At 45.9% G+C, this 23,609-nt stretch overlaps 1 protein-coding gene across 1 annotated transcript in view; it reads left to right on the top strand.

Moving 5' to 3' along the window:
- Nucleotides 1-18,404, top strand: part of LOC128334038 (meprin A subunit alpha-like) — a 30,406-nt gene extending 12,002 nt beyond the window's left edge. Inside the window, exons 9-13 of the mRNA XM_053270311.1 lie at nt 3,269-3,484; nt 9,172-9,645; nt 14,209-14,382; nt 16,780-16,948; nt 18,257-18,404. Coding sequence (XP_053126286.1) covers nt 3,269-3,484; nt 9,172-9,645; nt 14,209-14,382; nt 16,780-16,948; nt 18,257-18,404 — 1,181 coding nt within the window. The remainder of the gene's footprint in view (nt 1-3,268; nt 3,485-9,171; nt 9,646-14,208; nt 14,383-16,779; nt 16,949-18,256) is intronic.
- The last annotated feature ends 5,205 nt before the right edge of the window (nt 18,405-23,609 follow it).

Genomic DNA, 23,609 nt, shown 5'->3' with positions numbered 1-23,609 from the left:
TTAACTTTGAGGAAGCATTTGCAAAACTCTTGTTTTCTTGGCTTCCTACTGAATGACTAACAGCCTTTTTTTTTTTTTTTTTTTGGAAGCAGGATAAACGGCACAAAATGACTGAATGAATTCAAAGCTATTTGGGTGGCATATCTTCTGAAGAGAGAATCTGCATTTAAAAAAATATGCAATTAGCTGTTTATAATGTAAAATATACACAACCTTGTATATAAGATCAATAGATAGCCATCTTCCTGAATATGTTCCCCCTCCTCAGTCCTCCCACATATTATTTATTTACTTAGTGCATTTCTATACTGCCCCATATACCAATTGCTGAGCGGTTTACAATTTTAAAAGACAAAGAGCAATTAAAAACATTAAATCAATTAAAACAGTTTAGAACAAAAATAAAATTAACTTTAAAACTCATTAACTAAAAAGCCTGATTAAAAAAGGTATGTCTTCAGCTGTTTCTTAAAAACCAACAGAGACTGGGGGAATCTAATTTTGTTTGGGAGTGTGTCCCAAGTCCTGGGGTAATCCTAGAGAAGGCTCAGTTCGGGGTTGCCACCAAACAAGCCGGTGGCAACTGCAACTGAACCTCCCCTGATGATCTTAATAAGTGGTGGGGTTCATGAAGAAGAAGCCATCCTCTTAAATACCTTGGGCCCAAGCCATTCAAGGCTTTATAGGGGAAAATCAGCACTTTGTATTTTTCCCAGAAACATATTGGCAGCCTGTGTAGTCATTTTAGAATGGGAGTAATGTGGTGTCTTTGGGTACCCCTGGAGACCAACCTGGCTGCTACATTCTGTACCATTTGCAGTTTCCAGACTACATACAAAGGCAGCCCAATGTAGACTGCACTGCAGTAGTCACTGCAGTAGCCTGGTAGTTACCAGCATGTGCACCACTGTTTTAAGGTTGTTTATCTCCAGAAATGGAAGTAGCTGACATATGAGTCAAAGCTAATAAAAAGCACTCCTGACCACTGCCTCAACCTGAGATACCAGGAAGAGGTTTGGGGCCAGAAGTACTCCCAGACTACTCCCAGTACTCCCAGACTACATACCTGCTCTTTCAGGGGAAGTGCAACCCCATTCAGAATAGGCATATCTGAACCACTTCTTGAGTTCTGACCTCCTACAATGAGTACCACTGACTTGCTTGGAGTCATCTTCAGTTTGTTCTCCCTCATCCAGCTCATTACCAACTCCAGGCAGGCATGTAGGGAAGTTAGGCCTTTTCTTGATGAAGTTGACATGAAGAAATGGATCTGGGTGTCATCCATGTGTTGATAACACCCTGCACCAAATCTCCTGATGATCTCTCCCAGTGGTTTCATGTTCATGTTAAAAACCATTGGAAATGGTTTTCATGTACATATTAAAAAGCATTGGATATACAGTAGCTCTTGTTTTAAAGAGCAAAAATCTCCATGTGACACCATCTGGAATCTACCTGAGAGGTAGGAGTGGAACCACTACAAAGCAGTGCCTCCAATCCCAACCCCGCCCCCCAGGTGCTCCAGAAGGATATAAGGGCCAATGGTATTGAAAGCCGCTGAGAGATCCAAGAGGACCAAAAGTCACACTCTCCCTGTCGATTCCTAATTGGAGATCATCCATTAGGCCAATCTCTACCTCATATCCTGTCCGAAAGCCTGTGTGAAAAGGGGCCACTTTATATGCTTCATCCAAGACTGTCTGGAGTTGAGAAGCCACCACCCTCTCAATCACCTTGCCCAACTATGGGAGGTTGAAGATATAGTAGGCCTATAATTGCCTAACTCTGAGGGATCTAATGCAGGTATCCTGTCCGAAAGCCTGTGTGAAAAGGGGCCGCTTAATATGCTTCATCCAAGACTGTCTGGAGTTGAGAAGCCACCACCCTCTCAATCACCTTGCCCAACTATGGGAGGTTGTAGATACAGTAGGCCTATAATTGCCTAACTCTGAGGGATCTCATGCAGGTTTCTTCAAAAGTGGTCTAATAATTGCCTCATTCAGACAAGGAAGCATCCTGCCTTCCCTCAGAGAGGCATTAATGATACTAACAAGGCCATCTCCAATAATGTCCCTGCTAGATCATATAAGCCATGTCTGGCAAGGATCAAGACGACTGGTGGTAAAGCAAACTGTCTCAAGCAGCTTGTCCACATACATCCTCAGGAGTCACAAACTGAAACTGATCCAATTGACCCACACGGGGGAAGAAAAGAATCACTCTTTGCTGCCTATATTGCCAGAGCATAGGTCTTCAAATGTGCTCTGTGCTGCAATCTGTTGGATTCAAGATATTAGGAAATAATAAATGGTGAATATGGTTTGAGTGAATAATTTCAAAAAAAGGATTCACTAAATAATCAAGACCAGAGGGGACATCTGTTGATTTCTGATTATTTTTATCACTGTGTGTTCTTAGATATACTGAAAGAAGATATTAAACTTGCCAAATTAGCAACCTCAAAAAAGCTGATACTGATGATAGAGGCGTCAGGTTTTGGCCAACCTCTAAGGCAGGCTGCAGCTGATGGGATCCTTTTCTGGAGCAGGCAGATGACAGTCAAGGTGGCCAGAAGCCCCAGAGGTGGTCCAGATAAGCTGAGGTCAGGCACTGGATCAGGTAGACAAGGATCACAGGGGTCAAGAGGTGGCAGACATGGATGAGGGTGGGCTGGTGGTTGGGTACCAGATCAGGGTAAATGAGGATCAAATGGCCAGAGGTAGAAGATGCAGATGAGCATGAGTTGGTGGTCAGACTACAGGTCCAGTGAGTCAAGGCAAAAGACCATGGCAACTGGTGTGAGACCCCCAGTACCTTATGGTACGAGGGGGTTCAGTAAGAAGATATTCTCTTGACAAATAATGCTGCAACATAAATCACAGTTCATAACAGCAAATAATATTTTAAAAAGGACTATGAATCCTAAAAACCTATATACATTCTATACCAGTTCAACGACCACAGTTTTCTATAAAAGAATCCAGAGTTGTAGGATGGTGTGATCTTTAGACCCATCCCCTCACAGAACCATAATTCCCAAGGTTCCCTTGAGAGGGGATAATTGTTAAACCCATAAGTGTGGAGTAGATATGCCCTTAAACACTCAGTCTGTCACAATTTGGGAGCCCGGTTGCATAAATGTTCACAGCATTATTAAGGGGCAAATATTACAGGCAGTGAGAACCAAGAGACACCATATGATTATGCATAATGTTACTTCCCTAGCACAACTTAGGTTTCAGATCAAGAAGCAATATCTTTTCCACAGATACTGGCCACTTCATGTACTTTGACAGCAGTTCCGGAAATAGAGGTGAAGCAGCTGTCTTAGAATCCCGTATTCTTTGGCCAAGGAGAACGCATCAGTGTCTCCAGTTCTTCTTTAAAATGACAGGAAGCCCTTTGGACAAGCTTATCATCTGGATCAAGAAAGACGATGGCACGGGAAATGTCCGCAGGCTGGGTAAACTGAAAACATTTAAAGGTAATTAACTGAACATGCATGGCAGTCATTAAAAAGCGATTGGAGGGTCTTGGTCCAGCCATCACACACACTGGTGTGAAGCACGGCTGGAGGGATGATACTAGCCTGAGATGGAAATGTATGGACAGCCCCTTCCATCATAGGTAATTGCAAGGTTCTTGTATTACTGGGGAATGCTATGTTACAGATTCTGTTGTACTTCCAAGGGAATGTGACAAGGGAGGTGACGAGGAGCTGCAAGGCCCTTCCATCTGCCTGCAAGGACTTACCAACTGGTCCCTTTGCCTCCTGTGGAGCTTCCAGCCCAGACAGGGAGCAGCCTGCTAGTCTGCTGCCAAGTACTAGCTGGCTGGTTGTCAGCCCCCAGACTGCTGAGGAGAACCATCTGCTGCTTGTTCTGGGAGCTACGCGCGAGAGGTGTGGCTTTCAGGGCTTGTGGGCTCAAAAGCAGGGAGGCTCACCAAAGGCGTAGCCATCCAGCCGGCAAGGGGGGCTGGCCTTTGGGGCTGGGCCTTCGAGGGTGGGACTGAGGGCTAGGGGGTTGGGTTGTGCCAGGCCTTTATCAAAGATGTGTTGGGGCTCTCTTGAGGGGGATGGTGCTGGGAGTGCGCCCAGCATTTCTGGGGCAGCTATTATTACTGTTGTGGTGGGGAATAGAAGAATTTCCTTTCTTTTCTTTTCTTTTTTTAACATTTTTATATATAGAAGAATTGGCGCAGGCAGAGCAGCTGGCCGTTACAGGGGAAGGGAAATTAGTAACTTAGTTACTGTTTCCGCTTCCAACTGCGCTGTCAACTCTCAGGCCTCGGGGAGCAGCCCCAATGACCCACAGAGTCTGGCCTTGCTCCTCTGTAATGCCAGGTCAGTTCAGAATAAGACCAAAATTGTCCACGATTTGATCGTGGATGAGGGAGCTGACCTGGCATGTATAACTGAGACTTGGTTGGGGGAGGCGAGTAGTCCTGTGTGGGCTCAGCTTCTCCCACCAGGTTATTCTGTTGTGGAGCAGGCCAGGGGATGTGGGGTGGGGGGTGGGTGGAGTGGCTGTGGACCATGAGAATACCATTTCCCTTACCAGGGCCCCTGTGAGACAGCTGACCTATATTGAGTGCATATTTTTGAGGCTGGGAGCTAGGGGTAGATTGGGGATTCTGTTGGTGTACCGTCCACCCTGCTGCCCAACTGACTCCCTAACTGAGCTGACGGAGCTGGTCGCGGAGTTGGTGTTGGAGTCTCCTAGACTTTTGGTGCTGGGGGACTTCAATATCCACTTTGGGACTGGCTTGTCTGGTGCGGCTCAGGAGTTCATCCTCGGCCATGACAACTATGGGCCTATCCCAATTGGTTTCTCAACCAACTCACGTTGCTGGCCACACACTTGATTTGGTCTTTTGTTCGGATCAGGGGGGTGTTCTGTGGGTGGGGAATCCAGTGGTTTCCTCATTGTCATGGACGGACCACTACCTGGTTAAGGTTGGTCTCACAGCCACAATCCACCCCTGCAGGGGTGGTGGACCTATTAGGATGGTCCGTCCGAAAAGGCTGCTGGACCCAGTGCGATTTCAAAAGGCCTTGGAGGTGCTGTTGGTGATTCTGTCGATGCCCTGGTGGGTACCTGAAACAGGGAACTCATCAGGGCAGTAGACATGATTGCTCCTAAGTGTCCCTTCTGACCTGCTGCAAAAATAGCCCTTGGTATACTGAGGAGTTGCGGGGGCTGAAGCGGTTGGGTAGGCAACTAGAGCGCAAGTGGAGGAGAACTCATTGGGTTGGGTAGGTGACTAGAGCGCAAGTGGAGGAGAACTCGGTTCGAATCTGACAGCATACAGCATGTGACCCATTTGAAGAGTTATGCGGTCGCAGTGCATGCGGCAAAAAAGAGCTTTTGGTCTGCACGCATTGCGGCTGCAGGTTTGCGCTCAGTGGAGCTATCCCGGGTTGTGAGGAGTTTGATTTCTGCTCCTTCTACTTCATGTCAGTCCCTGGTGTTGTTCTGCTGTGATGTCTTTAATGGGTTTTTTGCATACAAGATCTCCAGTATTTGGGCCGACTTGGACTCCACTGTTTTTGCAGAGTCTATGGAGGAGGTGTCCAGCAATCCCACTTGCAGTATTAGATTGGATCAGTGACTCCTGAGGATGTGGACAAGTTGCTTGGGGCGGTGAGGCCTACCACCTGTTTTCTGGATCCTTGCCTGACTTGGCTGCTTCTATCTAGTAGGGAGATTGTTGGAGATGGCCTAGTTAATATCATAAACGCATCACTGAGGGAGGGTAGGGTGCCCCCTTGTTTGAAGGAGGGATTGATTAGACCACTCCTAAAGAAGCCTTCTCTGGATCCCTTACTGATGGACAGTTACAGGCCAATCTCCAATCTCCCTTGGTTGGGCAAAGTGATTGAGAGGGTGGTGGCCGACCAGCTCCAGGCAGTCTTGGAGGAAACAGATTATCTTGACCAATTTCAAACTGGCTTTTGAACTGGCTATGGGGTTGAGACAGCCTTGGTTGGCCTGATGGATGACCTTTACCGGGGAATTGACAGAGGGAGTGTGACTCTGCTGGTTCTTCTGGATCTCTTGGCGGCGTTTGATCCATCGTCCATGGTATCCTTCTGGATTGCCTGGGGGAGTTGGGGATAGGGGGCACTGCTTTGCAGTGATTCCGCTCCTATCTCTCGGGTAGATTCCAGATGGTGGAGCTTGGTGACAGTTGCTCCTCAAAACGGGAACTGTTATATGGAATCCCTCAGGGTTCCATTCTGTCACCAATGCTTTTTAATATCTACATGAAACCGCTGGGTGAGGTCATCAGGAGATTTGGTGCTGGGTGTTATCAGTATGCTGATGACACCCAAATCTACTTCTCCTTTTCATCTTCAGGAAATGGCACTCATTCTCTAAATGCCTGCCTACAGGCAGTAATGGGCTGGACGAGGGAGAACAAATTGAAGCTGAATCCAAGCAAGACGGAGGTGCTCTTTGTGGGGGCTCAGAATCTGAGGAGTGAGTTAGATCTCCCTGTGCTGGATGGGGTTACACTCCCCCGGAAGGAGCAGGTGTGCAGCTTGGGAGTACTCCTGGACCCAGGCCTCACCCTGGTATCTCAGGTGGAGGCCATGGCCAGGAGTGCTTTCTATCAGCTTTGGCTGATTCGACTGCTGCGTCCATTCCTCAGAGAGGATGACCTCAAAACAGTGGTGCATCAGCTGGTAACCTCCCGGCTTTACTACTGCAATGCGCTCCACGTGGGGCTGCCTTTGTACGTAGTCTGGAAACTTCAATTAGTTCAGAATGCAGCAGCCAGATTGCTCTCTGGGGAAACCCAGAGAGACCATATTATGTCTGTTCTGAAACAGCTACACTGGCTGCCGATATGTTTCCAGGCAAAATACAAAGTGCTGGTTATTACCTTTAAAGCCCCAAATGGCTTAGGTCCGAGTTATCTAAGAGAGCGCCTTCTTCTACATGATCCCCACCGCACGTTAAGGTCATCTGAGGAGGTCCGTCTCCAGTTGCCACTGGTTCGTCTGGTGGCGACGCAGAGGCAGGCCTTCTCTGTAGCTGCTCCTGGGCTCTGGAATGCACTCCCGGCAGAAATTCGTAATTTGAGATCATTGCTGTCCTTCAAGAGAGCCCTTAAAACCTATCTGTTTGGCCTGGCCTTCCAGGGTTTTAAATGATAAACTGTTTTAAACTGTTGCCCTTATTTTCAGAGCTTTTAGCTGTTTTATTGGTTTTATTGTGTTTTAATAGTTTGATTTTAATTGTTAATTTGTTTTAATTGTTTTTATCATGTTGTGAACCGCCCTGAGCCATTTTGGAAGGGTGGTATATAAATTTAATAAAAATGAATGAATGAATGAATGAATGAATGAATGTATGAATGGACACTTGGATGACCTTGCAAGCTGATCAGTAATACAGAGCAACTGAGATGAGACATCTGAAAAGCAACGGGCTGACACCCTGCCTAGATTTACTGAAGGCACTCCTATTGAAACTAAAAGAACATGTTCGGAATGCCTAACTTATCCTTTTAATTTCAATGAGAGTTCCTTAAATAAATTTAGACAGGATGTCAGCCACTGATTTTATTTCTCCTTTGCTGAGAAGAGATGAATAGAAAGAGATGTCAGAAGGAGGAGTGGACTTGTTCTCTGTTGCTCCTGAGGGCAGGTGTGGAAACAGGTTGAAATTACAAAAGCCAAACCATGCTAGTCAGTAGGAGAGATTTCCTAAATATAAGAGCTATTTGATGGTGGAGGAGTCTGCCTTGTACAGTGATGAGCACTCCTCTAGAGCAGGCTTCCCCAACCTGCAGCCCTCCAGATGTTGCTGAACTACAACTCCCAGCATCCCTAGCCACAATTTATTATGGCTGGATATGCTGGGAGTTGTAGGTCAATAACATCTGGAGGACCATAGGTTGGGGAAGCCTGCTCTAGAGGCTTTCAAACAGAGGCTGTATGGCTATTTATGTCAGGGATCCTGTAGCCGTTTCCCTGCCTTGAGCAGGGGGCTGAAGATCCCCAAAGAACCAGTGTTCCCTCTAATAGGGATTCCCAGATGTTGTTGACTACAACTTCCAGAATCCCCAAGCAAAAGTCATTGGGGGGTTCTGGGGATTCTGGGAGTTGTAGTCAACAACATCTGGGAACCCTTATTAGAGGAAACACTGCTTCCAACTCTTAAAATTCTGTGATTCTATTACTTGGGGTCTCTGGCCTCAATCCAGTGTTTGCCCACTAAGACAATCAAGGGAGGCCTTGAAGCAAGCCAATGTTCACTAATCAGGGAGCGTTCTTATTGAGGATGAGTGATGTCATTACTCTGAAATTCCCACCCCATCAGATAATGTTCCTACCAGTGTTCCCTCTAACAGGGATTCTCAGATGTTGTTGACTACAACTCCCATAATCCCCAAGCAAAAGTCATTGCAGCTGGGGATTCTGGGAGTTGTAGTCAACAACATCTGGGAGTCCCTGTTAGAAGGAACACTGGTTCCTACTTGTTTTAAGAGAGCTGCTTTGGGAATTTTGAGCTCTCCATAGTTTTCAACTGACTCCTCTGTTTTACTGACAGTGATAGTTTTATTGATATAATTTGCTGTTTTAATATAATATTGTTTAAAATGTAATGATATAATATAATATAATATAATATAATATAATATAATATAATATAATATAATATAATATAATATAATATAATATAATATAGTCAGCTTCAACTCACTAAACATTAAGTTCAAAATGTTGAAGACTGCCCTGATTTTGCAAAGGGTGGTGGATTAATATTTTTAACCCAGTAGATAGCAGCATCAAAACCCTGTTCAGTAGCTTATACAAAGGGAAACATTCTCAGCACACAGTATAAAAGCCAGTGCTCACTGATTTAAAACCTGCAAACAGCTGAATACTTTGAAAAGGGAAATTTCCCACATAACTTGGGGTGCACACTTGCAAAAACAGCAGTAGGACTAGTTCCTTCTTCTGGTTGATTGGGGGCGGGGGGAATAGTTCCTCCTTCAGTTCCTTCTTCTGGTTATTGGGGAACATAGCCAGAGCAAAGAAGGATCAGTTCCTTCTTCTGGGTTATTGGAGAGAAATCCCAAGTCCTAATGAGCACTGTAAAAATGGTAGTAATTATCATACGTAATGGTAGAAATCATATGACTTTTCTTCCATAGGAGACAGTGACCCTAACTGGAAACTTGCCCATGTGACTCTCAAAGGCAGTGAAAAGTTCAGGTATCTCTTCCAAGGGCTGAAAGGCGATCCAGACACCTCATATGGAGGGATTTTCATCGATGATCTGACCCTGAGTGAAACCCAGTGCCCCAGTGGTGTCTGGCTCATTCGTAACTTTTCTCATCTCATCAAGACTGCCCCTCAGAACTATTCCCTGAGAAGTCCCCTGTTTTTTAACCCTGAAGGTTACGGTTTTGGTGTCTCCCTCTATCCCAGGGGCCTGAGTGGTTCATCCTCTGAAAACTACACCCGCATTTTTTTCCACTTGGCCAGCGGAGAGAATGATGGTGTTCTTGAGTGGCCAGCTCTACACAGGCAGGCAACCATTACTGTGCTAGACCAACATCCTGATGTCAGGAAAAGGATGTCCTCTGAAAGGAGCTTCACAACGGATTTGACACAGATTGTTCCAGGTATGTAGCCCCTTGAGTACCCTAAGTGCCAGAGAAAGCAAACGTCAAAATGAGGAGAGAGAGAGGAGAGCTGGTCTTGTGGTAGCAAGCATGACTTGTCCCCTTAGCTAAGCAGGGTCCATCCTGGTTGCATCTGAATGGGAGACTTGATGTGTGAGCACTGCAAGATATTCCCCTTAGGGGATGGAGCCGCTCTGGGAAGAGCAGAAGGTTTCAAGTTCCCTCCCTGGCCTCTCCAAGATAGGGCTGAGAGGGAATCCTGCCTGCAACCTTGGAGAAGCCGCTTCCAGTCTGTGTAGACAATACTGAGCTAGATGGACCAGTGGTCTGACTCCGTATATGGCAGTTTCCTATGTTCCTATGAGGCCTGGAGTCTGGGGACAGGGATGGCTAATGACTGTTTTGCCTCCCTCAGCAGCTGAAGTGTACAAGTGTGCAAGAGTCTCCCTCAGGGTCACCTGTCACATAACAAGAGGATGCTGGGAGCAAATGCTTGATTTGTAAATGTGTTGTTGTCAGCTAAGAGACTGGTATCCAAACATCCTCTGCGATAGATCATTCATTAATTTATTCCATGTATACCCCGCCTTCCAGCCAAATTCATTTCCAAGGCACCTTACACGAGTGAGCCATACTCTCAAACATTTTACAGATGATGGTCACAGGGACACTCCTGTGTGTGCATGAATGGGGCTAGAGGTGGAGCCTAGCAGTCTAGCACAGCACAGCCTGCTGGACAATGGTGGGACGTCACAACAATCCAGACTCAAATGTACCACAAGTAAAAAGCAAGAACCAACAGAGCTTGCAAGCGGCTCACTCCAGCAAACAACAGCAGTGAGACATAGGACATACTACCCACAACAGGACAAATACATATAATACGCATATATATGCACTGACACCATTTAGGGGACATTGGTCCCATTTTACAGTAGAGGCACAATGAAACACAGTAATAAGTGATTGCTACTACTACGAAGACTATCTATATATACCACTCTTCAACCAAAGTTCTCAAAGCAGTTTACATAGAAAGATACATAAATAATCCATATATAAGATGGCTCCCTGTCCCCAAAGGGCTCACAGTCCAAAAAAGAAACATAAGGCAGATACCAGCAACAGCCACTGGAGGGATGCTGTGCTGGGGTTGGATAGGGCCAGTAGCTCGCCGCCTCCTAAATATAAGAGAACCACCATTTTAAAAGGTGTCTCTTTGCTCAGTTAGCAGGGACTAGCCAATACCTATAACTGAATTCATGGTGCAGTGTTCTTAAGCAGAAATAACAGTCAAGTAACAATAAAGAGTGCCTTTGAGCATATGCAAAGTAATTTCCCCTTGCTCCCTGAGAAATTATGGCATTTCCCCTTTTCACACACGTAGAATAGGATGGTTTTCAGGGCAATGGTATATTTTTTACACGGACCACAGCCCCAGCATTTCTCTCTCTTCTGGCAATGGAGGCAGAGTCAGTGCTCAACTACCAAACGACAGCCAAAGAAAGAACATCAAATTCTGCTCCCCTCCACACCATGCTCCACACTTTGTTACCCCCCTATCCAGCAACACTTTACAAAAACAGAATCTTTTCCTCCACAGCAGCCTCAGTTGCTTCCATATTACAGGCTAGCCTATCCTGCCCCCACAAAACTGGATTTTTGCCAAGATATACAAGCAGAGTCATTCAGGGATCTGTTTTTAGTATCAAGGATGAGTTCTGGGAGAAGGGAAACATTACTTTTGGGGCCTGTGCAAAGTGGCTTTCCTTCACCCTTGAAGAACCACAGCCTTCTACTTCCCCACACACTTAGCATTCTAGAGTAGTAGCAGAGATGTTCAATATAAGAACTGAACCCACAATCATAGGAACATAGGAAACTGCCATATACTGAGTCAGACCACTGGTCTATCTAGCTCAGTATTGTCTACATACACTGGCAGTGGCTTCTCCAAGGTTGTAGGCAGGAATCTCTCTCAGCCCTATCTTGGAGATGCTGCCAGGGAGGGAACTTGGAACCTTCTGCTCTTCCCAGAGCGGCTTCATCCCCTGAGGGGAATATCCAGAGGCGTATCTAGGGAAAATAGCGCCTAGGGCAAACACTGAAATTGCGCCTTCTGTCCAAACATCTGACACCCATCTTTGAGATAACTTTACCATAATATCAACTGAAAAATACAAGTCAGGCTCGTTAATCTTTTAATATTTCAAAAACTATTTTAGCAGTGGACTTAGCCAGACCAAAAAATGCTGGAAAACTGCACATTTCAGTAAGCTGGGGCTCATGAAATACCCAAATACTATGTAGAGGTGTACTTGGAAAACTAAACAGAAGCGCCTGTCTAATTCTCTACTATGTATTGTAGCATCACCATTACATAAGTTTTAAAAATCAATGGAGAATTTGACTTTTCCCAGATACTCTGTAAATAATTAAAGGATATGCAGAGTAAACTGTGTCACTGCTTGGAATATATTCTAGTCTTTCAGAAAGACAGTTAAAATGAGAGAAAGAGAGCAAGAAACTCCCAGTGGGCCTTAATATTAAGGATTTCACACTGATTCAAAGACAAATTCACCATTAATAGCCATATTATTAAGACATCACATTTAACTCACTTATCACAAGAAGCAAATTAAGAGCAAATGAATACAATCCTAGCTCATAAGCATCAGCTCAGTATTCACAAGCCCTGATTCTCTGTACATAGTGCCAATCTGAATATGTGTACAGTGACTTATATTATATATTATTATTATTTTACCTGTAGCCCCTTCGGGGGGCTTCCTAAAGGCTGGGGGGTTTGCAAAGGTTCCTCCTCCCCCCACTGGCCTCTAGGGCCTTGCAGGGACCATTTGAGCATGCACAGTGGCCATTTTGTTTTTGGCAGCCATTAAAAAAATTTTTTTTAACAAAATGGCGCCCCCTTCAAGTGGCGCCCAGGGCACGTGCCCTGCCTGCCCTACCCCTAGATACGCCCCTGGGAATATCTTACAGTGCTCACACTTCTAGTCTCCCATTCAAATGCAACCAGGGCAGACCCTGCTTAGCTAAAGGGACAAGTCATGCTTGCTACCACAAGACCAGCTCTCCTCTCCAATAGACCAGCTCTCCTCTCCAATCCTTTCCCTACACGTGCGCACACACACACAATCCACTCCTAGTTTCCTATTCCACTGCTTCCCTGATGCCAGCCAGTTCTCAAATCTTTTCCTCTCTTCCCACGCTTACAGTCTGCCACTGCAGCAGCAGCGGCAGTATTTCAGATCGCTACCTTTCCCTCCACTGTCCTGCCCCAGAATGCCCCAGGGCAGGAAACAACATTAGGATGTTGTATCCTTTTCCCGGTGCATTACTGGGGGTGGGGGTAGTCCTACCCTCTACCTATAGGGTGTAGCCATTTCCACCCAATAATGCACCAGAAAAAGGATAGAACATCATAATGTTTCCTGCCCTGGGGCATTCTGGGGCAGGACAGTGGAGGGAAAGGTGTCGATCTGAAATACCGCTGCTGCCGCTGCTGCTGCAGTGGCAGACTGTAAGGGTGGCACAGTTGCCCATGACAACCTTGATTTTAGTGACACCAAGTCAACCAAGAAGCAAGGCGATCTCAAGCCCATTGGAAGTCAGTGCCAGAAAATCAATCAGCAAGGGGGGAAAGCCTGCCAAAAGGGCTGCTTGAAGGACACAAATCTAGTTGCATCAAAATATAGGCTAATTTGATGCTAATGTGAATCAGTCCCCTCACTTAGAGGTCAATTAAATTTGTGTTAGAATCACACGAATTGCTCCGATTCAGTGCAAATCAATTTGTGCACAGTCCCTCCAGTGACAGTTGCTGGTGTCTATCTTGTGTTTCTTTTTAGATTGTGAGCCCTTTGGGGACAGGGAGCCATCTTATCTTATTTATTTGTTATTTCTCTTTGTAAACTGCCCTGAGCCATTTTTGGAGGGGAGGTATAGAAATCGAATGAATGAATGAATGAATGAATGAATGAATGAAATCTAATTGCAGATCCCTAGTGGTTATGCCTCAGGATGAGCGTGTGTGTGTGTGTGTGTGTGTGTGTGTGTGTGAACATCTAGAGCTCCCTACAGCAATGGGAAATGTCCCTTGTATCTGTAGGCACAGTCATGAACATGCAAAGTACTTAGTCTGGGAATTACTGACTTAATCCAACCTCCGTGTTCCAAGATTTATTCTTAGGTGCAGGTGGGCACATTTTATGCAGTGGAAATTAAGTTTTTATGCGGTTGAGTCTATGGAGCTTCATAAGGAAGTAGATTGTTTCTTTAAAAGAAATAGAAGGGGGGAAAGGAGAGAAAGAGAAAAGAAACAGAATAAAGATTAATACTTTTTCTTTTAATCTTCATAACCTTATACAAAATATAATATAAATATATTATATTATAATAGAACTTTGCCATTCTTTGCAAGGAACCATTTTTCTTGCTTCCTCTCTGTCTCTCTCATTTTCCTTTCCTTCCTTACTTATGTACTATATTAATGCATTTGTAAAGCCTAACCCACATTATCATATTATCTGTATTGTTTTGCAGAAAAGAATTCAATTTCCAGATGGGGGAAGCCCTCTCTTCATGGGACATTTGATCCTTCATGTAATTGCAGCATAATTGGACGCTGGGGGTGGAATGAATTCATCTCACATGCGCAGCTACGACGAAAGAATTATCTGAAAAATGATGACCTATTTATCTTTGCAGAGTTTGAAGGTATGGACATGCCAGCACATTATAGAATGAGAGACGCACAGTCTTTCCTGCCCTGCCCTGTTCTGCATCAGCTATGTTTTGTTTATTAAAGAGAAATAAAAATGGGGTACTACTAGGGTTCATTGTGAGCAAATAGCCAGCAGGGCTCTATTCCAGAGCCTGTTTTCAGTTCTTGGGAACAGTGGAACATTGGAAACAATAATTAAAAGACTGCTTCTGAGTATGTACGGAATGCTGTTTTCTAGGGATGTGCGAAACGTTTCGGATACAAAACGTTTTGTACCCAAAACAGCCCATTTTGGGTGTTTTGTAGACAAAACAAAACACCCATTTTCCAAATTCAAAAGTTTTGTAGACAAGACAAAACATCCCTGTTACGGCTACAAAACGTTTTGTTGTTTCGGACCTCCATTTTGTGGTGATCTCTGAGTGAGTCTCCATTTTGTGTTTGACATCTCTTTGAATTTCCTGCCCTTCCAGCCTTCCGATCTGTGACCTAAAGCATGGGCTGACCTGCTAACAATTCTCTCCTTGTTCCCCATTACTCTTTTGCTTCTTCCCACTCTTTACTGACCCCACATTGGCCAGGGGAAGGGTTGCTAACCCATGGGGTGCTGGGTTCTGTTGTTTCTGTGGTGTTCTGAGTGTAGATCTCTGGTAGCATATGAGAGTGGATTCTTGTTTTTCACTGAAAATCCCATATGCTACCAGAGAATCTACACTGAACACCTCTGAAACAACAAAACCCAATACCCCATGGGCTTGTGGGTATGAGCGTGGTTGGTACCCTTTGTGCACTACACAACCCCTCGGGCAACCCCAGTACCCCCCCAAGTGGAATTATGGGGCTGCTGAAACCTCCATTATTCCCTATGGGAGAAATCGTAAAGACACATAAACTTCAACAAATCACAAAAAATCAGCCCTTTGCCCAATTCCTTTGAAATAATTCTAGTAGCTTCCTTGCCCCCATTGGGCACTACCACCCACCGCACGCTGCTCTGGGCCACCCCTTTCCCCTCAATGTGAAGCGATATATTTTCTGGAATCCCCATTATTCCCCATGGGAAAATTCTTAAAGATGCGTAATCTTAAAACATTCACAAAAAATCAGCCCTTTGCCCAATTCCTTTGAAATTTGGGTGGTAGCTTCAACCCATTGGACACCATGACCACCACCCACTCTTTTTGCCCTGGAACCCTTTTTAAAAATCCAAATCGATTCGGATTTGGATTCTGAAAATTCGGCTACAAAACAAAACAGGGGTGATTCAGATTGAGAAAAATTGGGTACAAAACAAAACGGGAGTGTTTCGATTCGGATACAAATCAAAACGAGAGAATTCCAAAATGCATACCCCTACTGTTTTCTCATTACTGAGCATTCACAAGCAAGCCCACACATCTGGGATGAGTAGGAAGGATTTCCAGGTAATTATGAATTCTACTTCATATCTCCATGTTTTTATATTGAGGAATATGGCTTCATCCAAAATCCAAAAACCCATGTTTTTTGTGGGAAAATTACAATTGTGTTTAAAAATAATGTGCTGCTTTTGCAGTGCAGCATTTCTACCTTTTAATTTCAGTCAGCATTATTCAGCACAATAGCTATTATGATTATGTCCTAACCAAATATGGTGACACACATACAGCGCAAGTCAATGCAGGCGGTTGGAGCACTGCCTGTGATGCTGCATCTGTATGACCACCGCTGGAGGTGTTGCACAACAGTATTCCTCCACTCTGGTTTAGGAACATAAGAAGCTGACATACACTGAGTCAGACCATTGGTCTATCTAGCTCAGTATTGCCTTCACAGACTGGCAGTTGCTTCTCCATGGTTGCAGGCAGGAATCTCTCTCAGCCCTATCTTGGAGAAGCCAGGGAGGGAACTTGGAGCCTTCTGCTCTTCCCAGAGTGGCTCCATCCCCTGAGGGGAATATCTTCCATTGCTCACACATCAAGTCTCCCATTCAAATGCAACCAGGGCAGATCCTGCTTAGCTCAGGGGACAAGTCATGCTTGCTACCACAAGACCAGCTCTCCTCTCCTTAAAGTTTAAAGTTTCACTAACACAGTTTCATAGAGCAACACACACATCATTTCCAATTAGCGTCATGTTTTGCAACTGTGTTTATGCAAAATTATGATGGAGTGAAACATTGCTGTTGTGCAATACCACAGTTGCTGTGCAGTCGCAGCAGCACGGGCAGTGCTCCAGCTGCTCTCGTTGACCTGCGCTGTATGTCAGCCAGTGTTTTTGTTTTGCTAGTGCTTTAAGGTACACTAAATAGATTGGTACTTGGACAATGTGGATGCAATTTGTTTCATTTTTGACTGAAAGGGTCTTCCCCATTTTTCTGGCTGGGTCCTCCCTTCTCTCTTTTGCATAAGACTTAACACATCTCCAGAACACTGAACACGTTTTTTATCACCCTCCGGGACGGAAGAAGAGATCAGTCTTTTTGGAAGAATGGCCATCCTCCTCGGGAGACCAATGTGATCCAAATCCCTGCCAAAATGGTGGCATCTGTGTAAATGACAAAGGGAAAGCACGCTGCAGGTATGCCAGGCCATTTTATCATGTCACCATTCTCATTTGTGTGTTGCTGTAGAAACAACTGTGATGTTTAGTAGGACTGAATTCTTCTCCGCAGACTCTTAGCCCTAGGTGTTGCACAACTGGAGCTAGACTCTGTCCATGAGAGCTGATCAGCATGTGAAGGTTAGGAGTGGGACCAGCAGGTATTTGCCCACTCCTTTGCTTCTCTCCATGTGCTATATGATATATACATGACATAATATCATGTACCCAGATATTAGTTGTCTGCACATGGCTTTGGGTGTTTCTGTTGCTTAGCCTACTTTGGTGCAGGCAGCAAGAGTTTGGAAACAGCAAGCCAGCAGGGGCGTCCAGGGGACAGGGTTTAAATCCCCTTTTACCAGACACACAACCACACTGCTAAGAGCCACATCTTTTTAGCCCTCGCATCTAAAGTATGGCCTCCCTGTTAGGAGTCTCTATACTGGGTTAGGCATGCTGTGACTGAGTCCAGGCTTAGTCTGAAATACTCCACTGGAAGTCGTGTAAGCAGGGTGGGTGATGCAGGAGGCAGTCGGGGCAGCCGTGGTTTTTGTTATGCTCTACTGAAGTCACTGTGTACTTTTTGACTTCTGGAGCTGGCATAACAACGCCATCATGGGTGGCATGTCCAGAGTATGGCAGAGGTATCGGATCTGGCGCAAGTCAGCCCTTTCCACTCTTTTATTTTATTTATTTATTATTTATTTATTTTTACATTTCTATACTGCCTTTCGTTAAAAGAAAACCCCAACTCTGCTTGTGATAGGCCCATATCTCTGCCCTGCTTTGGGACCTCAGTTAGCTGGCCATGCCCATACTCTAGCGCAGGGATTCTCAACTGGGTCCCCAGATGTTATTGGACTTCAATTCCCATAATCCCCAACCAAAGGCCACTGGGGTGGGGGATTATGGGAGTTGAAGTCCAATAGCAGATGGAGACCCAACGTTGAGAATCCCTGCTCGAGCGCCATGTTCTGCAGGCATACCAGTGCAATTTTGCTCGCACCGCAGTGATGGCAAGAGGCATATTTCAGTTTCTGCTTACACCAGATCCTGTACCACTCACACTCCAACTCCCTAAAGGATTGAACTGTAAGAAAGCAATCCTGTGCAAATTTACGAGTACGCTCCACAATACATGTACAATGTGCAAAAGCTAGCATGTATTTTTTTGAAGCTCCTGATTCCTTGAGGGGAAATTCTTTTTAATCTTAGCTGCATCAAGCTGGTGTTGCAGGGAAAAAGAAGCCTCACAACTTATTTTGTCCCCTTTATGTATGGCCTCAGGTGTGCTGCAAGCAAAATCTTCTTCTACACGGGTGTGAGATGCCAGGCAGTGTACGTCCATGGAAGCATCTTGGGCCTGCTAGCTGGTGGAGCTTCTGGAACTGTTGTCTTAGCCATAGTCATTGTGTACATGCTAGCGAAAGGATAAAGGCCTTGTTCAGAGTACTATCTTTGGAGGATTTCCTATATCATGTGAACCATGTTGCCAATTGCAATTAGTCCTTGCTTACCGAATGTTATACTGCTAGCATTACAGCCTCCCCAAATCTTGGGCAAATACTCCAGAATGGGAGCCAACCTTGGACGTGATAATTGGTTACCATGTAGTAATGGACCATGTAGTAATGGACCCTAGTTGTTTGAATGGGTGAACTTCCTCCTCTTTCTTCAGGTCGATCTACATTATATGTTAAATGCTTCTTCTTCTTCTTCTTCTTCTTCTTCTTCTTCTTCTTCTTCTTCTTCTTCTTCTTCTTCTTCTTCTTCTTCTTCTTCATAGCACCCATAGGGGAGGGGAATCAGTATTGTCAGGGCCGGACTGGGGGCACTGAGAGGGTGGTGGAATATATGTGGGGAGGGGGCAGGTTTTAAGCAGAATGGTTAATTAAGGGTGGGAGTTGGGGCGCAGGGGTGGGGTGGGGCACACCAGGTGGGGGTGGGGTGCAGCAGGTGGGGTGGGGCAGGTGGGGCACACCGGGAATATGCCCTGTTGCCCTAAGGGCAGTCTGAGCCTACTTCTCACGACCAATCGGAAGGAGAGGAGGTGGGGCTCTCCGGACAGGGAGAGGGGGAAAGGGGAGCTGGGCAGCTGGCATGGGGAGAGCCCAGCGAGCTCAGGAGGGTGCACCAGGCGAGGGTGCACCAGGAAAATGCCTTGCTGCTCGGTGAGCCAGTCCGAGCCTGAGTATTGAGAGCACAGTGGCGAGGAGAGTGAGTTTTAACTCTTCCATCCCATCCTTTACTATGGTCCTGACAAAAATGGCCTCCCAAGTTGTTATTTGCCCTGAGAGGGAAGCTGCCATGGACACCAGTGGCAGCTTCTCTTCCAAGGAAAGTTGCCACTACATGGTGGTTGTTTGGGACTGGAGCACAGTGAGGAAGGGTCAGACCTCCTCCTCCATGCCATGGTCCTAGTCCTGACTGGAGTCCGTCCCTGCCCCCAAATGGCTGCCATTTGAAATGAATGTTCTCAGAGCATTAGCACCACACTGTTCTTTTCCGGGAGAGAGGCTGGCAAGTTCTCTGTTCTTGTCTCTCTTCCTCCTAAAATGGTTTGCAGCTGTTCCTTGTGGGTGTATGGTCCACACCAGCAAACAGTAATAAAAATAGTTACTCAATAGGTCCCTGAACTTCCTTCTCTCTGAAAGTCTAAGGAATATAACAACACCTGCTGGATCCCTTACACAGCCAGAAGTACCTAACCACTAAGAGGCTTTTACCCTGGCTCACTGGGATGCCCTTGCCTCGGGAAGTGTTCAGTGTCCTTGAAGGAAGATACAGGAAGATCCCTTTCCCAGAACGCCTGTGCCCCTGCAACTCGGGACAAGTTCAAACTATTGAGCACGTCCTCCTTCACGGCCTGTTCTACAGAGATGTATGAAACGCCCTTATTGCCTCACTTCTTGACAGGTCCCCAGGATGCTCAGGCCAATACTATGTCTCCTTATTACTCTCAGACTACAACATCTACAACATACAATGTTGCCAGGTTTTGCATGACAGCATGCAAAACTCTCCGGGCCCTGACCACCAGCAAGAACTAACTTCTTCAACCATTCAGTGCTACTGCTTTTAAAGTCTTAATTTCTTTTTTCAGAGATTTTAGCATTGCAGCAATTTATAGCTTACAGCATATAACTTTCAACAACATTTTAGCACCACCATGCCTCCACAGTCATATGCTACTGTTTTAGCAATTTTATAGCTCCTTTAACACTTTTTACAGACATTCATAGTTTGTAATCTTATAGTAATCTCATAGTAGCCTTACATTCTTTATGCTAATAGGCACAGATTCTATTGCATTTGTCTGCTTTTAATATATGTTGAATGCTCCTTTTACCTTGTGCTGGTCTGAAAGTGTTATGATGATTGATTGATTGACTGATTGAGTAAAAATAGTTACTCGTGAGAAAGCATGAACCAACAGACTTGCTTGTGTACTCATTCATAGAACTGCTGGCACAGTGAGAAGGCATTGAGGCTTTCAGCTGAAATGGCACCCTTCATCCCTTCCTTGGAAGCAGATGATGAAGTGGCTGAGAGTTTCCAAGCCATTTGAAAAACTCCTGAGCAAATGGGCAATATTCCCGAGAAGTCTGTTCCGTGCTCCATATCCAGCACTGTGTACAAGTGTCATACTGCTAACATTATAATATAACACTAGTATCTTTCAGCCCGTTAAATTAACGGGAGCTAGTAGCCTTCTCCGCCCTCCCCCGCCGCCTCCTCCCGCCCGGGCCCACCGCCTCCTCCGGCCAGGGCTGGTGCCATCCGGGGCCGCTGCTGCCTCGCCCGGCTTCCCCCGCCGCCTCCTCGCTTTGCCCGGCCGTCCGGTGTTGGCGGCGGCCACTTGTCCTCGGTGCGGCTGCCCGGCGGTGGCCGCTTCTCCTCAGCCTGCCGCTGCTCCTCCTCCCGCACGGGCCCACTGCCTCCTCTGGCCAGGGCCAGCACCATCCGGGGCCACTGCCGCCTCGCCCGGCTTCCCCTGCTGCCTCCTCGCTTTGCCCGGCCGTCCGGCGTCGGAGTCGGCCGCTTGTCCCTGGCGTGGCCGCCTGGCGGTGGCCGCTTCTCCTCAGCCTGCCGCTGCTCCTCCCCCCGCCCGGCGTCAGCGGTGGCCACTTCTCCTCAGCCCGCCGCTTCTCCGCCACCCGGCCAACATGGCGGCTGGCGCCTGCGTCCGTATCTCCCTCACTGTGTTCTGCGCACGCGCACCACGCATGCGCAGAACACCCGAAAAAGACACGGACGCAGACACCAAGCATCTTATTATATAGGATTATACTTCCTGTTTAAAAAGGAAGTAGCTTTCCTGCAAACAAACCCAGACTAGAGCACTAAATAGTGAGGCTGTTCTCACGCCAAGTCTTGCCTGCACATGAGAACCAGTTGAATCATGCCCAATCCCAGCGGTGCCTTGGTGGCAAACCTGCCAAGCCAGCCACCCTCTTAAATGGAGTTAAGAGAGTGAGGGCTCTCTTAACCCTGTTTTTCTGATCGTCTGCCAGCCCCAGGAGACTGCTGGGCTCCTGGCTGGCGTCAGGGGAATCCCCATAATGCACTGCACACAGTGCATTATGGGAGTCCTAGGGGGGTCAGGTGACACCTCCTGGCAGCCCGACCCTTCGCACAGCCAGAGAAGGCTGCATGTCTGAGTGTACCATCTCTGCGCCCAGACCAACAGAGAGGATCGTAAGCTTCTTGAGGATTCCTCCCCTGCCCCTTCAAGCCGGATCATGATAAAGAGTTCAGTGTCTAGAAGGCCCAATATCTGGCGTGAAATGAAGACCTAGGACATATTCTTGGGAGGATGGGTCAATGGTATGGTTCTGCTAAGGACCCTATATTGATCTATAACTTACGCTTTTTCATTCTGAGTTAGCTTGGTTTTCTATATCATGTTGCCCGGTGGTAAGGACAACTGTTCCACACATCAGGCACAGATTTGTGATCAAAAATGTCTTGTAAAATGGTTGTCTGTATTTGCCCAGTTTTTAAGGCACTTGTATACTCCCTCGTTTAATCTTTAAGAAATAGCTCCAGAGTTGTAAATTATATTAAGGTCTTTAATAACAACATTTAACTTAACGTATTTACCAAGATGTGTGTTTCCTACCAGTCTCTGTCTCTGAGTCTCTGTGCTGACACTTCCTGCCTCTGCTGCACAGACTGCTGGGATGTGTAGTACTGCAGGAAACATTGTAAGTAGCTACACTACAGCACTGAAAAGTTTTAAACTGAGAAGAAAAGTTTCAAGGAGGAAAAAATGTATTGCAGAAATAATGGCTTCACATGCATGTATTAAATACTACTTCTCCTTTCATTTTTATCATTTTGAAAAAAATGGGGTTTTTTTAAACCAAGCTTCTGCTTGTACACACATGGCCTTTGATGTGAATGTCATGCATAACTAATTTCAAGGCAGCTTAATGATAAGATACTGAAAGGTTTTCATGCAGGCACTGGACATTCTAGTGTGGGCAAAGGCTATGAGCATGTAAAAGGTACAGAGTGTTTCATGTACACCTGGACCAATAGAATAATAGAGTCCTACTCAGTCTTGTCTAGTATCAGTTAGAAGCAAAGAATCAGGGGCAAAACAGCATGCCTTGTTTCTAAAACAGATGTTGACAAGTCCTTAAGGTATGCAGATTTGTTTCTTTGGAAGAAAAATTGCTCAGGTCATTCATATATGAGCGCTACAGACTTTATTCTTTCCTGCTAGGGAACCCTGGGAACTGTAAGAACAAGGGATCAACAACAGTAAATTATCACTATTCTTATCCATTACAGTTTCCAGGATATTGTGAACATGACAGTTAAGCTGATATAAAACTGATTAAAATCTGCCGTGTTGATATGACCTAGTATTCCTTTCAAAATATGGGAGAAATGGACTAAACCAAGTTGTATTGCTGAGAGTTAATGTTTACTGTACTTTAGTCCTATTTGCTTGAAGATAGGCAAAAGCCCAACACAGGTGCTGTGATCTATGTAAGTAATATGTAGGAAATGATTTCTGTTTGGATTAAGATGCATTTGGTTATGGGTTTATTATCTTAAGATGCAATGTTATCATGATGCTGTAGGGTCATTTCACACACCTAAAACGTTGGGGCTATTCTTACGATCAAAAAATCGGGCTAGGAAAATCCTAGCCCGATTTTTGTGATCGTCAGAACCACCATGCTCGCAGCCGAGCCCGGTGGTTCTAGAGTGGCTAACCTGCTCCTGTAGCCAGCCCGTTAGCCCAGGTTTGCGGAGTGAGCACTCCATAAACCCGGGCTATCTGCTCGTGAGTATGCTTGCGCAGGGCATACTGGGGCGCGGCCCCGAGCTCCCCAGCCCCCGCCGTCTCCGTCTCGGAGCCGGTCATCGTGTGGGCGGCCAATCTGGCCGCCCAGGGCTCCCTGCCCGCTCGTGAGCGGGGAGAGCCGACTTAGCCCGCTCTTCCCGCTCACCAGGAAAAACTGGGTCTCACTGATCGTGAGACCCGGTCCATTGTCTAGTAAACATTAACTGCTAGATTTTCTGTGGCACATGTACTCCCAGTTTCTATTCTTATGAAACTGGAAATTTTTGGCAACCATGTGGTGTTTGAATCCTTGACCTTTGTTCACCTGAAAACTAAAGG

This window comes from Hemicordylus capensis, chromosome 1 (genome assembly GCF_027244095.1).
Source record: "Hemicordylus capensis ecotype Gifberg chromosome 1, rHemCap1.1.pri, whole genome shotgun sequence".
In the NCBI taxonomy this organism is placed as follows: domain Eukaryota; kingdom Metazoa; phylum Chordata; class Lepidosauria; order Squamata; family Cordylidae; genus Hemicordylus; species Hemicordylus capensis.
The sequence above is the reverse complement of the archived record's forward strand: the minus strand, read 5'-3'. Positions and strand labels throughout refer to the sequence as shown.